Raw genomic sequence first — 16,575 nt, forward strand, 5'->3', positions numbered from 1 at the left:
ATTAGCTACGGCTTTATTCAATCTGACGCTAATTTCATGTAGATTGCGAGCGCAAATATGTACATAAATCTGGCCCTGACACTCAGTTTGGAATTGGGTTTTATGGAGATTAACAAACCCAATTGAAAAAAAAAAACATTTGTTGATGGGGAAAAATGCTTTAGGACCACTAGAAGTAGAAACTGTGTTAGAAAATGGGGTGGCAAGTCAGTATTTTAGATTGCCAGCTGTGCCACAAAGCACAAAGAAAAGTATCAAATTGAGATTGTAGTGAACTTCCAGCCAACTTTTATCTCATATAATTCATAAGTTTGTGAGTTAAAGTTAAAGTTTGACTCTTTCTCTTGCTCAAGAATTAAAGTGCAGTTAAGCAAATATAAATTAACTAGATTTAGGAGTGTAAACTTTTTAAGTGCTCTCTAATCAAATCGTTTTCAGGTTTAACAAACACCATCATCATGGTTGAGGCACCACAATGTGATCAGATGAAGAAGGCCATCAAAAGATATATAAAGACATATAAAGACCTGACGTTTTTACAGACTAAATAGTTGGTATAAAATCAAATTTTCTCTTCAGCTGATCTCTCTCTCCAGAAGCTCATTTACTGCTGGACAACCTTTTTGTTTTGCTGTTATTGTTTCTAATGGCTCCGGCAGCAGTCAAAGATCCAATTGTGCAATCAATTTGTGATTCATTTGTCAATTTTATACAGAGATCATTAGTGGGGGGGAAATAGCAGATGATGAAATGAAATAATGAGATGAATTGCACTAACTGAAATGTACTAACAGCAGTATCAGATTGGCCACACATGGTCGTCACAGATGAAGGTTATTTGTTCGGAATGCCTCTTGTACATAAAAGGCTTCCTATGATGGATGTAACAATTCTAGCCTTGAAGCGATTCTCCATGCAAATAGATATGTAAAAGCCACCCTCTTGGGGAAAAAAACAAGTGAAAGGAACGTGTTTTGAATATGAGGGTAGACAGTGGAAAGTAGAACTAGAAGCAGAAGTTTGACAGGTTTCGTTTTATATTTGGATGCGTTTAAGTCCACAGTGAATCATTTTGCTGTTCATGAGAAAATTACAAACTTGTACAGCCCCATTCCAAGCCTACACAGTTTGAGTGTTTGCTATTCAAAAGACAGATTTTGGGTGGAGTATCTCTTTAAGATATTTTGGGGAAACAAGCCTCACATAACCGCGAGCCTAATTTGTGTTGTCATCCCGAGACACTGTGTAAAGCTGCTTCATTGGCAATGAATGAAGGAAGGAAATTGTGGACGGATAGATTTAAGCAATTACACCCACATGAGCTTTATTTAATAGGAGTTAGGGCTAACATTGTTGAACCAAAAAATTAGCTTATACCCAAGGAAAATCACTCAGGGTTATGTTGCACTGAGCACAAAGACGGCCTCTGATTCCTTGTCACTGAAGCAGCTTGAGGGCCTCTTAATGCCAGCTCTCGTTTGAGCACGGGGTGTGTGTTGTTTCCAGCTTTAAAAGAGACATCGTTTTCACAAATCTAGATTTAACTTTAGCCACGGAAATAAAAAAACATTTTCAGACAAGACTAATTTGCTGCTTAGAGGCAAATTTGTACAATTTAGGAAACACGTGTAGATGAGCACAAACAAAAGCTCCGCACGTTTTATTGCAGTAAATCAGCCATTGGATGCTCCTCTACCATTAAGAGTGAACAGCCTTCAGTGTTGGCAGGACGCTAGAGAATTATGCCACTGAATGTTACATTATTAACATCTTGCATTTTTCACTTTTGTGAGAAAAATTTGCATAAATGCTAACACAGAGGGAAGCAGTTACCCCCTCATGACATTTCTTTTGGAAGGTTATCACAGGAGTCAGCGGATATGATTTTTAAGCACAAATGCAAATCCTCCAAGACAGAGGGGACCCAAAGTTTTACATCTTCTGTATCTTGACCCTTTTCTGCTCGTGGTAATGTTAGCTCTGATGCTAACTCGGGGGAAAGTTAGTGGTAATCTTGTCCCATTGGTTGGAGCTGACACTAATTTCCTGGGACAGGAGTGTAGCGGTGTGTGATTTAGCGGCGTATGCTAAGTGCTGCAGGAGCTGCAGGCAAGTCTGTGGGCACCAGGGCAGAGAGTGCAAGCTGGGAAAGTACTGACTTGACTAACTGGCCTGATTAGACCGGGTGTGAGATGACATGGATCAGATATACACACTAAGCCAGCCGGAAAGACAGATTGGCAGAATTAGAGAAAGAGTAAAAAAAAAAATATACATATATATATATAGACTTAGAGAAAATGAATATATATAAAGATGATTAGCATATATGGGTGCAAAGTTAGAAAAAATGAGGAGAGTGCAGGATGAAGAGATGGAGAGATGTAGAGACAGTGGGTTACTTCTGTGGACGTGACGTTTCCTCCCGGGGTGTTTTTCAGCTCTGATGGACTGTGGTGGTGTAAGAAATTGGCTGAGATGCAACGTAGCATTCGCATCATGGTTTCATTAGGTCTCATTCAGCCCGAGGCATTTCACACTGCATTTCCTCTACTCATCTGCCTCTCTTAGATCTGCTCACATTACAGGAAAAAAAGGTAACACAGAGTAGGCCGAAGTGGGAACAGGAGCTTAAATTCCTCTGTATTAGCCTGGAATTTGGTTAGGATACAGAGTTTAAAGAAATGTTATTTTTCATATGGGTAAATGTTATTGATTGATGCAGACATTTGAGTGCCTTTAGCGATTCGGAATGTTTTCCTTCATACCCCCTGTGACTGGGGTAAATCAGATTACATTTATATCAGGGTTATTTTATCCATTAATAGCCGACACTTTACTTTGAACACTGCCCACAGGCTTAGATTATGTTCAAATAAAGGCAGACAGTGGAAGAGAGATTTAGGGCGTCTCATGAAGCCAGATTAGCGCTTTAGCGAAAAATAAAGTTAGGTTTAACGCTGCTCCTCTAATGGCTGCACACTTTGAAACTGAATTAAGTGATTTTTTTTTTTGAATAGTGGAGGACAGAAAGAGGACAGTAAACTCCCAGCCCCAGCTGATTCTGCACTTGAGACTCGCACTAATAATTACATTCAGGCCACATAGCTGAGTCACACTGTTTTTATTAAAGATAAATATCAGCCACTCTTTGAGAAACCCGCCGGGTCATTTTAACAGCACTTACTGCGTTTTTGAAGGCAAGTTCAGAATACACAAGACTTTTATATCCCGATGATCCGAAATATATTCAGTCCACCACCACGGCAAAGGCAATTTTTAACTCGTTTCACAAGGTGTGACTCAACTTCTTTTTAAGCAGACAAAGATAGCAAGAAGTGGGAGTTCTTACTTGTAGGACAGAAAATACAACCATGATATCTATCATACACACAACAATATGAAATATTAGAAAATAAGGTAATTCTAGATAAATGAACATGATAATGTGTTTCAGTTTATGCAAAAAAAATGTTTGTCTTCTTACTTTTCTTACTCATTATGCTTGTCATAATCCCCTCTGTGTCAACACACACTGGGATTTGAAAGTCCTGAGAAAGGACAGTTACTATATAAACACCTTGAACGCCGGTTATCCAAGATTAATATTATTTTATAAGATTAAAGCAGCTCATGAAATAAGGACGATATTATTTTACTTTGACAGTTTGCAAACATATAAACGCCTGACAACACGGCAAAAGGTAAATGATGGCGGCAATTTGGGGTTCAGTGTCTTGCTCAAGGACACTTTGACATGTTGACAGGAGAAACCGCTGAATGAACCGCCAACTCTCTTGAGACACAGCCACCCAGCATACAGTATGTCTCACCTGTACCTCTGACAGGCAGAAAACTGTCAAAGTAAAGACATATTGTTACAGCCTTAGTATATGAGCTTTGTGACATAAATTCAGGAATGGCAAACTGTTTTTTTTGTGGTCAATTGTTGACGTTTGTTTCTGGTTCACAGGGTATGATGGGTGTAGTGGGCTGGATGTTGCTCCTACTCTCCCAGATGATGGTGCCTGCGGCGTCCCAGAAGCCTCCAGGTCTCAGCGTGGGCGTGATCATGGGCCAGACGCGCCACATTTCCGATCAGGATCTCCGCCCGCCTCGGCGCCCCGACGATGCCCTTGACGTCTCCGTGGTGATACTGAGGATCAACCAGACGGACCCAAAGTCTGTGATCACACAGGTGAGAAAGGCTGCGTACACACACATACACACACTGTCTGTTAAACACACACTGTCCATTTTAAATCCCCGAGTTTGTTTCCCTTTTGTCCCAAGGTGTGTGAGCTCCTGTCACGCTCTCGTCTCCATGGCCTTGTGTTTGCCGATGGCACCGATCAGGAGGCCATCGCCCAGATCCTTGACTTCCTCTCCGTTCAGACACAGCTTCCAGTCCTGGGGGTCCACGGAGGCTCCTCTATGATTATGGCTGACAAGGTGAGTGGCATTAGACAAATAGAAGCACAAACACAAAAACATACTCCTGCTGTTTTTTGGGGGATAAACTGTGTTTGTGTTTTGGAGATTAGTGGTTGTAATCCCTTCTCTCAGCCACCTAAATGTTGATAAAGCTTTTCTACCTACACTTTTTCTCAGATTTCCATGCACATTAGCAATTAGCTCAGACACACAGACAGGTATTTACAAAGTCACGTGACCTGAAATACAGTTCACAATTCAACACAATCCATAAGGCTACAGCATGATAAATCACAATATATATTGTTTATTTTTTATAAAGTGCCCATTTTAGATATACTGTATACGGTTTCCTCAGCTGGCGGGAATGTGAATGTAATGATGATGTAATGCAAAAACACAGCTTTTGATGAATGTTACATCTTTTCTTCCTGTGAGTTTTTTAACTCTTTCAAATGGATGTCTAATGGATATTTTGAGGTTGTTTGAGCCAAGAATGGATGTGATTCTCTTACGTAATACATAAACTGTCCGAGGACGTTATAGTCAGCATGTTGTAGATTATAAACTGACACACTAGGAGGTTTTGAAAGCTTGTTTGTGCTATCACTTCTGCTTCTTTTGGGTTATTTTTTTGTTTAAGTATAGAGTAGAAACACAGCCAACGCACTGGATTGATGGCTGCTATCACTCTAAGCTGTTTATGTTAATAAGCCTTTTTAAAAAGGTTACAAAGTGCACATTTAAAAGTACAGTATTCATAAGGTCAGTAGAAGTCTTTGCATAGAACATGCTGCATTCTCTGGCACATATTCCAGCAGATGATCAAGCATTGTTTAAATATGTAATAATGCATTATCCTGCTTGGTCTAAAACTGGGCTATGCAGAGCCTCCCCAAAAAAATCCTGAGCTGTAGCTGTATCCCGTCTAAGGCTCTGCGGGACGCCAGAAAAATAGACTTCCAGTTTCGAAAGAAAGAAAAAAAAAAGAGATCTTTAAGATTGATTTTTTCCTTTTTTTTTTTGGTGTGATGCTTAGTGCAAAGTTGGGGATGTACATCTCTTTCTCAGCTGAATTCTCTCTCTGGTACTGACTTTGTAGACCTCGCTAACTGACAGCCTGACTGAAGAAGCTTTGATAAAAACACAACTGGTTCTTTAGCTTTTAAGTCTCTCAGGGCACGGCAGCCAAAACACAGGAACCAATAACTGCAGCAATACGGCAGCCTTTTGAAGTAGTAGTTGCTGGGGGATGCAGTGTGTGTGTGTGTGTGTGTGTGTGTGTGTGTGTGTGTGTGTGTGTGTGTGTGTGTGTGTGTGTGTGTGTGTGTGTGTGTGTGTGTGTGTGTGTGTGTGTGTGTGTGTGTGTGTGTGTGTGTGTGTGTGTGTGTGTGTGTGTGTGTGTGTGTGTGAGCGTGTGAAAAAAAAAAAAACCCAGAAAAGAGAGAAAGGTAAGGGAGAGGCAGTGAGAGTTGGCTTGAAGGTTTGGGGGAGTGACGTTGGAACATGAAGGTCACCGTCTTAAACCTCCCACTGGGTATATAATGATAGGGGAAATAAATAAATTGTGTTTTTCCCGCCTTCAATCACTACTGTGTTAAATGTGCCATTTAAACGAGGCGCTTAACCCCCCACTGCTCTAATTGAACCGCACAGTGGCCAAACTTACAAGAGTGCGGTCACTCTCGGCGGCTCTCAGGTGTAACTAACCAGACCCCCCCCCCCCCGCAGCTGCTCCTGAGGCCTGTCCATGAAAATAAAATAAAAACCTCTTCCTGCTTGGTTTAAATTAAGGGCAAAAGCAGCCCACTGGCAGGCGAATACGGAGGCTCAGTGAGTCAGCAAATCACTAAAAAAAAAAGCACCGTTGGTAGATCGGTGTTTCCTCTCAAGTTCTGATGTGTGTGGTCGTTGTAGTTCTTATTGATCTGCACCGGAGGGACATAGTGCAGATATGTGGGGGAAAGGTGTGAGAGGATATTTATGTTTGTTTCCTCCTCTGTATCGCCTGTATATACGTGTTTGAATATGTCCTTTGTGGTTTGCAGTTCATGAAACTCACGATTGTTTTCATTACCTGTTGATTATTTCTGGATTAATCAATTAATTGTTTTGCCTATAAACTGCTACAAAATGGTGAAAATGCTGCTCATGGAAGATAATACATGGGACTCATCTGCAGGAAACACTTTTCCTTTTATTATGAAAAGGCTGCATCATACACCTTTTTATTGAGAGAAGGTGGTGTCTTCCTAAACTCTCTAAATCTATTAAATGTTGAAATTGGCACATTTCCCAGATCCAAAATCTTCAAAATTATTTTTTTTGTCTAACCAACGCTCCAAACCGCAAAGATAGTAAATTAATAATAATATCAAACAGATGAACCCAGCAAATTGTCACTCGTGAGAATCTGGAACCAGCAGATGTTTTTTTCCCGTTTTTTTTCTTGATAAATGACTAAACAGATTAATTGGTTATTAAATCTGTGGCAACTATTTATCTGCTTATTGACTAAGTGATTGATTCAATGACTCGTTTCACTGTCACGACGCTGTGCTGCATAATGTTCCGTGTTGAGAGAGCCAAACTAGACCCTCATGGAGGTGATGAGGACTCTCAGTGAGGTTGACACATCTCATCACACGGTGGCTGCTCTGGCTTTGCTCTAGGCTTTATTAGCTCCTCTCAGTGGTTTCAGAATACAACCGTACAACAAACTTCTTTTTTTTTTGATGTGAACAAAATCTGGCTTTTTAATACCGCTCGGCTGTGCGTCTGTTGCTTACCTGCTGTCAGTGGTGTCATGGTAATCTGGAGGATCGAAAGAAATCCCAGTGGGCTGGTAACAATTCAGCCTGATTACTGCGGCTAACAAACAATATTGTGCTTTCTGCAGCCTGAGCTGTTTCCACACACACACACACACACACACACACACACACACACACACACACACACACACACACACACACACACACACACACACACACACACACACACACACACACACACACACATGTATTCTGTTAACGTCGCAATCAAGTCTATAGTATAGGAATGAAAAAATTAGCTGCTCGTCTCCGGTTACCTTGGTTATCCTGGCTCTGTGAAGAAGCAGTCTACACATGATGTTTTTAGACGGAGAGCAAAAAAAAAAAAAAAAACAGAAAGAAGAGGATGGTGCCAAGAAAATACCGAAAAAGAACTTCAGCAGGCAGGCAAGTGCTCTAAAATAATGGATGTACGTGGAGGTGGGCAGTGCAAGTGTGAAATACTTGGTGTTAAAGCAGCATTAAGCTGCCAAGATGCAAACTTAACTGTCAAGATTTGTCACATTTCATGTTAAGGCTTTCTCCACTTGTCATTTTTATCAATAGCTGTCCGCAGAGCCATCACACTGTCACATAAACAGCGTCTGGCATCGGAGGCATCCCTGAAATCTGTAATAAATAAGATTGTTGAGAGCAGTAACTCACTGCAACGACTCCTCAGATTCTAAAAAGGACAGTTTTTATTTGTCAAGATTTTCCTGAGTTTACACACAGTGTGTTTTCTGAGCTCAGTTCTAATTTGTTTTTCCCAGAAACAAGAATATTTTCGACTTTCGCTTCTCAGTCGAGGATAAATGTGTTCATTTCATGTGAGGCGACAAATACGGGCTGTTGTCGTTTAGTTGTGTGTGTGTGTGTGTGTGTGTGTGTGTGTGTGTGTGTGTGTGTGTGTGTGTGTGTGTGTGTGTGTGTGTGTGTGTGTGTGTGTGTGTGTGTGTGGTTTCCAATTAATCTGCCTTGCTTTGGGATCCACTTCTGAACCGTCTCATCATTTCTCCACTTTACCGAGTCCATCAATATCAGTGGTTTCAGAATAAATCCGTGTAAACAGGAACTGTGTTAGGAATAAACCGATGAATGAATAAAAGGAAACAACAAGCGTATAACTAATAGCCTACAGGCATAAGTGGGCTTTGTTTAGTGTGCGTGATTTAAAAATGAAACATTGATCTACTAGCCAGGTTTGAATCTCGCCATTAATATTGTTTTTTGCATTCTGTGTTTGTTATTGCCTACGCTGTACTAAATATATTCCAGCCCAATTGGACCAGCCCCTAAGAAAATCGAAGAATCATCCTTTTTTTAAAACATGTATTCCCCCTAAATGAAAACAAAAGGATCGATGTCACAACAGGTCCAATCACTCCCCCGGCTCCCTCCCTCGCTTTCAATCTTCCCCCCCTGTTCTCTGCCTCCTCCTCCTCAGTCAGGAATAATCTACGGCAAGTCGGATGTTGCGCTGTGAGACGGGAGACCCATTTAGGGAATACACAGAAATGACGTGGAGAGAGAGAGAGAGGGCTCTTGTAGACCCAGAAGAGGAACAGGATTAGTTTGGAATGTTGTACTTCCATTACAGAGGGGCCGCTTTGGGAAATGAGAAAATGCTGTTGGCTTTGCCTCACCCCTCTCCCACCACCACCCCCACCACCATATGCGCTCCCTCATTTCCCGCCAACCTTGTTCATGTCGTCTTTTGACTCATACTTCTCGGTGCGCGGGGTGGGGGGTCGCAGTGCGTAGCGTAAGAACACGAACATGCTGAAATGGAAGGTTGTGAATTAAACATGCGAGTTCTTTCTGCTGGGATGCTACCCTTGGTGTCTGTGTATTTGTGTGTGTGTGTGTGTGTGTGTGTGTGTGTGTAACTGTGTGTGTCCCGGTCTGGGATGTCCCATATCAGTAGGGGCCATTTGCCCAGGTTCTCTGCTGAGTCGCTTTAATATTTAACACCTACTCCCCTCACCTGCTGTCACTGGCTTTGAGTGCAGATTGAGTGCACTGCTGCGTCATTCACTCACAATAAGTCCTTCACCACTTTCACCTCTAATTTAGTGTCCTCCGGGTCCCCATCACTCTCTCCTGTCTCTTCATCTTGTCTCTCGGTCTTCCTCGTGTCTTCTCCCTCTCTTGCATCCACGGCTCGTGAGAGGAGCAGTCGGCTATGTTAGAAGGCTTTGGGAAATCTTTGCTAGCTTTGAACCCCTGTGACGCAAGATTAGATGATGGGTTTGTGTGTCTGAGTGTGAGGGAAAGAGAGGGAGGGAGGGAGGAAAGAGGAAGTAGCTGGGTTAATATGGTTACTATGGTGACTAAACCAGACTACAGCATTTAGGACTGTTGTGCCTGCTGCTAAGGTTCTCTAGCTGCGTTTACTATACAGGTATTCATGCACAGTTCCTTTTGGCTTAGCTTGGCATCACACTACCAACACAACACAAATATAATCAATATTATATCAATATTGCGGTATGAGACTAGATATTGTCTTTGGATATCGTAATATCACATACGTGTCCTGTCCTGTTTTTTCCAGGATGCATTTCAGTAAAGTAATGTCATTTTCTTTGTACTGTATAAAATGTCCCCGTATTTTTATTCATATTTAGTCAACCTCATCCTGTTGCTTACATTTTAGTTGACTGAAGGCTGGTCATCTTAGACTTATCTTACTCAAAGAAATCTGTAACTATTAGTATAGTACACTGGTATAGTTTTAGCCAATGAAAGCTTTTGACAGGTTTGTATTTTAGTCATCGGATTATATTAAACATTGCAGACGATCTAGTCCAGCCAAAATATCACCTTGTTTCTTTCTCTCCTGCCCTGTTGTTGTCATTGTTATCTAGTTAATTAGCTCAGAGTGTGCTGCCGGTGTCACACTGATACGGCGTGAGCAGCACAGAAAACGGAACAGCTGCATTTAAACAGAAAACGGTCTGTTATTTTGTCAAAGAAAAAAGAGAGATTTTGATGAAGTTTTATTTTTCAAAACTACATTTAATCTTGCATTTTTAAGTCACCAATACTGCATGTTGATCTCATCACAGTAAGTGTTTAACGGCGTTGGGGCCATCGCGTCATCATATCGTCTTTGTCGTGGAAAAAAAGGTTGTTGACAAACACACTTAGTCATAATTTTTGTTATTGAAATAAACACTAAGGGTGTGATAATGATTCCACATTAGTGATTTTAGGTTGTGCTTGTTAATGTATTTTTCCATACTAAAATACCTGAAAAATACCTGGGGGTTTTGTGCGGGATTATTTCTTGCATGGGCATAGTGACTTCCCAGAGTGTTGTCTTGTAACTGAAGTTTTAGGCAACCAGATGAGACTTTCCTGTACAACTGAGATATAACATGTTAATAAGAAAGCTGTAGAGATGCTGTCTCTTGCCTTTGAAAAGCATTTTGTCCAAAAACGTTGAACAATACCGATATCGAGGGATCAGCATTGACATTTGTGTTAATTGATCAAGTAGGCAGCAGAAAGTTAACAGAAGCAATAACTTTTCTGCTAAACAGCACATCAACGGGGGCAATATTGTTTTCCAAGAACTCTATTTTCTCTCTAATCAAATACATACCAGAAAAAAACAAAGTCAGCATAGTGAAGATAGAGGGCCAAAATGTAAAGCAAAATAAAAAAAATTCAAATATAGTCGACTTACTTTGAACTTACTCTCCTACTGATTGGTCTGAGAGCCTCTTTTGAGGTGGGTAAAATATTCTGAAAGTAAATATAAAAACTCTCCCATATTGTGGGTCATATGGAGATTATCCTAAAACCAGCCCACATTATACTGTGTACATGAATATCACATAGACTTGGGGAACAGACATTGACTTAACCTAAATGCACAATGAAATCTCCATCTGCAGTGGAAGCAAACATCTGCTAACTGGTACAGTACATCAAAGAGCATCATTTATGTAATGTTACACGTCGTCCCATGCAAAGAAATTTAGTAAAATCAAATGAAAAAGATAAATAAATATGTAGACACTGCTAATAAATCACCATGTAGCATTGTACTGTGTCAAACATATACATTATTAAATAAATGGATAGTGTATTTCCTTTTACAGTTTTTGTTATTGTCTGTGGCTGTCAGAAATTAAACTTGACGCTAATGCAATTCTGAGGGAAAGCTCTTTAGCTAAAAATATCTTGTGTGTATATAAAGATGAGATGCATCAATAAGTACGAATACATTCAAAAATGGGCCAAAAAGGAATCTTAAAATATCTGATTTGCATACAATTTTCCTGCTCATGATATACATAATATCAAATCCTGAAGAAAATAAATTGGGGTTCTTTTTCCCAGGCAGAGTAAACGTGGCCTTAGTGGATGTCACTCGGACGAAAACTCTGAAAACTGATGCTTAATTAAAAATGTAAAATACTTTGGAAAAACTCAACAGCAAAGGCTTTTTTTTTTTTTAAGAAATCCTGACCCAGTTACTCAAGAAAAAAACTGAAAAAAGTTTTTCACATGTATCTTTGTTTTGGCACCATTATATCGGAGATAAGACAGACATCTCTACAGCGGATTCCAACAAAACATGGCAACTCACACCAAAGCAATTTAGATTGATAATAAGATCTACAGTTAAGAAGAAAAATATGTGTTCTTGATTTTGAAATGTCCCTTTCATCGGTTATAACTTTTGCAGTAACACCATTCAGAAGGACAAAAAGATTCATAGATTCATCACTCCTCATCACGTTGTCTTGTCTTGGAGTTGTTTCCGTCTTCGGAAGGCAATTTAAATACTCGCTGTGGTTTTGGCTATGAGACAGTCATGCCTCATCATCCCTTTTTTGAACTTGCTTTTAATCTTCGGATGTTTATGTTCACTCTACTTTTGGCTTGGAGACAGCCACTCTACTTCTCAGCAGTCTTTACTTCTTTCTCTTTATGTCAGGTTTTCCTCTTGTCTTTCACATTCACCATGATTGATGGTTTTATATGTTACTTACCCTTCTGGTGCTGAATTACAGATGATTACTTGACAGCAGAAAATATTTAGCTTGACCTGGTTTGGAGCATTGTCAAGCAGTTGTAAAAGCTCTTAGACACCTGACAGATGATTGACAAGACAGATTTATTAAAGTTCAAACTTGAAATTTTTGATCCTCAAAATGTTTAAACACAATGTAGTAAAACACATGTTTGTCTGCCTCCTTTGACAAGATGACAAGACGACAAGAAGAAGTGCTCTGATGAAAAATATCCAGTTTTTTTAAGTAAATGAATGGCTGATTCTGTCATATTTCACTGGAGATACCAAATTCCACGAAAAATACCGACCGAGGAAGAGCAGAAAGAGAAATGTTAAAATATTATACTTTAATTACATTTCAGGTCTCTAGGTTTGCGTCGTGGTTTCATGGCTCTGCAGAGACCTGGCAAAGTGCACTTTACTCGTATCTTTTAATTTGCTGCAATCTCTGAAGTGGTTTTCATTGTCAAAGTACAACAGCTATTACTGAAATGTTGATGATAACAGAGGAGAAAATATTTATTTTTAAAAAGAAGAAGAGACGTGTCTACATTCCCTGTTCAGGCCTACGGTGGGAAATCCAGTTTTTCTTTTTTTGAGAAAATTGTAGATGTAGACAGAATGTACAGAGTGCTTCACATTATGTTTCAATGCTGCTGAATGTATCACTATCTTGTAGGATAAGAGAACAGCATTGCTTCCACTTAAAAATACAAAAAAAGCTTCTCCAGACAAAATCACACAACTCTGCTCCCACCGTGCACATCCCCTGCAGCACATTATTGCTTTAAGGGAAAATGATTTGCAGGTAATAATGTGGACATCCAGTCTGAAGGATCAACGCAATCAATTAGAGCTGTTACCACCATGGTGCCTTTGAACGCACCAGAGAAATCACAGTTTACCGACACAAAGAGCCGTCCTGTCTCTGTGCCTGTGTAGCAGTTTATTGGATGATAAATTATCAAGACCAGGCCAATTTGTAGAATGAGTGTATTTACCTGGCTGTCAGTGTAAGCCGGCGCTCATGTCCAGCTATAGAGAACATTTACTTCTGCTTGTCTGGCACATATGCAAACATAATTGGTTATACGTGCTTTGCAACCAAATAATGAGTGCTGTTTGTGCTTCGTGGGTGATCGTGTGTCAGCTATGTGAGACAAATTACAATGTTGGTCAAACACAATGAATGTTAGGCTACTAAAACATGCACAGCACTACAGCTCTTAGTGGTCAACTGATTCAAAGCAGAGCCACACCAGTATTTAATGTGGTGAAACCCCAAAGTTCTAACATTTTAGTTAACAAGCTGTTTTCCACCATCTACTTGTATTTAATCATCTCTGTCGGACAATGAACTGAAGTAGATTGGTTTGAAGTTTCAAGTCATTATTTGTCATATGCGCAAATGCACTGGAGCAGACGTTGGTAGTGAATATGAATTGAAAATTGCTATTTGTATAGCCCAATATCACAAATATTCCTTGGAGGGCTTTATAAATTATTATATATAAAAAATAATTATTTTTTGTTTTACATAAGACACCCATTCTGACACAAAAACACTCTCCCTATGCACTGCTGTTGGATTCACGATCCACAAACAAAAACAGCCCATGGTGAAACCCTCAGCATCATAGCCAGTTTTTTTTTTTTTATATGTTGACATTGGCCAGGCAACTGGAGCAAAAATAGTCAGTCACAGCTGATATCCGACAGCTCAGTCTTCACGGTCCTGGCTAGCGGTGCTTCCGCCCGATCACAACACACTAAGCCTCGGCTTTATTCCCTCAGTGGTGATGCTGGCTCACACGAGTCAGCTTTGACACTGACATCCAGTGGCGTTCATGGGGGCAGGAATGGGTTGCCCTTTTTCCTCTTTGGTGCAAATTGCCCTTTTCAACTGGCAATCAAAACTATTCAGGCCCTGCCCTGGCCCTTTCATAGGGCATGACCTTCTCTGGCTCAGCTGAGTTAGAGTTAGCGCTTTTATATTTTTTTTTTTTTTTTGCCCATTCCCCTGAAAAAACTGCCTGAGCTTAACGCTGCTGACAACAAGTAATCAAATGTGAAATAATCCACAGCGTCATCTGTGTGCCTGTAGTGGGAAGACATTTTGGCTGTCAGAAATGCCGACGTCAACTGGAGTGCCCTTAGTTCATCAGAGTTTCGGGGAGGGAATGAAATGTTATCTCAAACAAACTTCCCCCGCAGTTCTTTCACCATCCACTGAAGTCGAAGGATGTCACCGGATTTGAACTACTCTGCTGCATCTGGCCACAGTGATAACAGGAAAAAGACATGTCACCTCTTTAACTTGTGTATAGTGCTGCTGAACATCAGCACAATGTTAGAGAGTACAGGTGGCCTGTTTCTTAATACATTTACTGCCACTTTAAAGCCGAGCACAACTTCATAACAGGTATGCTGTAAGTGTTGTAACCTTTTTTTTATTTGAACCTGTGCATTAATATTAAATTATTCCGGTGTGAACATAAATCAGAGACAAACCAAAGTCAAAGAACAGAGCGGGGAGGTTCATACTGAATACTGCTTTTGGATTATCAATGCAATGATACTTGTGGGAGGAACCAGAGGATTATTGATTTTTTTGATAGACACCCATCCTGACAGTTAGAAGCCTAGAATGGGAAGCAAAAGTGTCTGTAAGTTATGGACAGATTTTAAACGAGATTTAATCAGATTCATGATGAGATGAGTTACCACCATGTATCAAACACCAAATTAAATCCAACTTCATCAATACAGTTATTAACACTTTAAACTTTTTTTGTGTGACTAATTCTGTGAGTGTGTTTTGTCCAATCACATTGATTGGAAGGTAACGCAACAAATGTCTCAAGGAAAACATTCTCGACAGTGTAATGGCACAAAGTCTGTTTGTGTGTCTCGGCGTTCTGTTTATCTGTCGGTGTTGGCAGCGAGACTCACTCATTGTTGTTTGCTTGTTGTGAACGGCTGCTGGAGATGTCAATCTCTCCTCAGCAGAGCTTCTGCAGCTGTTCGGCACACATCACACGGCGGCGTTGTGTCTGTCTGTAACCGCGCGATAGAGCAGCAGGACGTCGCAATCAGCCAACAGGTCCCTCTGTCTCGCACACGATGATACAATTACCTTAGAGAGACCTGCTGTCTTTGCAGCTGCGTTTGCTTGTGTTGTTATGAGAAAAGTGTGTGAGTTTGCATGTGCGTTCAGGAATCACTCATATCTGTCAGCTGTCGTCTTAACTCGAAAGAAAGTGCAGAGTGAGGGGTAGTTCTCTGGTGGTTTGTCATCAGTCATTTGATTCATCGTTGTTATGAAATATTGATCAGTGTTAAGGTTAAAGGTAACTAAATCACTTGGTTAAAATCTTTTTAGAATGCTTAAAGGAAATCATTGTTTACTGTTGTCCTTGCAGTAAAAGGAACTATACCGCAATGATCACATATTAAATATCCTGTACTCTGACTGTAATCTATGTAAATACAGAAGTATTATCAGCTACATGTACACTATCAAAAGTAAAAGTACTAATTATGCAACCTTTCTCCTGTCAGTGTTACTCAGTATATAAAATAATCTTGTATTATTAGAACTCATGGATTTACATTTATGAATTTTACTGTTTGTAGCTGGTGGTTGTTTTTTTTACACAGCTTCTCTAATTAATATTTTCATATTTTGCATGTGCACAGATTGTAAAGCCCTCTGAGGCAAATTTGTAATTTGTGATTCTGGGCTATACAAAATAAACTGAATTGAATTGAATTGAATTATATTTCCTGAGATAATCATACCGTTTCATTTTTGTATATCGCACGACATTCATTTATCACACGACGCCACAATGTCTGTCACCGTGGGATAGAGCAGCAGGATGTCGCAGTCAGCCAACAGGTCTTTGCAGCTGCGTTTGCGTGTGCGTTCAGGAATCACTCACATCTGTCAGCCATCGTCTTAACTCAAACGCGGCACACTTCAGCAGAGTTCCTACGCAAACCAGCCTTATATATCATTATATCATCCTTCATTTTTCTATCCCTTCACTGTCATCTGTCTTACACTCTCCTTCAAACACACTTCCCTTTCCAGCTCCTCCCCCCCTTGCATCACTCTCTTAAACCTTTTATTTTTCAGTCATCCTCCATGTCTTTTATTCGCTCCCTATTCTTCTCGTCACCTCTTGCCAACCTATCCCCCTTTCCTTTTCTCTTGTCATTCCCCCTGCTCTCCTCCTTCTCTCACGCCCCAGTTGGGGAGCACAATGAGATGGCAGTGGCAGGGCTGTGAGT

The 16,575-nt window shown here is 40.4% G+C and overlaps 1 protein-coding gene across 1 annotated transcript in view; it reads left to right on the forward strand.

The window, feature by feature from the left end:
* grin2ab (glutamate receptor, ionotropic, N-methyl D-aspartate 2A, b) overlaps positions 1-16,575 on the forward strand; it is a 96,582-nt gene that overhangs the window by 18,656 nt on the left and 61,351 nt on the right. The window contains 2 exon segments of the mRNA XM_054604685.1: positions 3,974-4,198; positions 4,294-4,452. Of these exon segments, the coding sequence (XP_054460660.1) occupies positions 3,974-4,198; positions 4,294-4,452 (384 nt within the window).

The sequence above is a fragment of the Anoplopoma fimbria genome, chromosome 9 (genome assembly GCF_027596085.1).
Source record: "Anoplopoma fimbria isolate UVic2021 breed Golden Eagle Sablefish chromosome 9, Afim_UVic_2022, whole genome shotgun sequence".
NCBI classification, from domain to species: Eukaryota; Metazoa; Chordata; class Actinopteri; order Perciformes; family Anoplopomatidae; genus Anoplopoma; species Anoplopoma fimbria.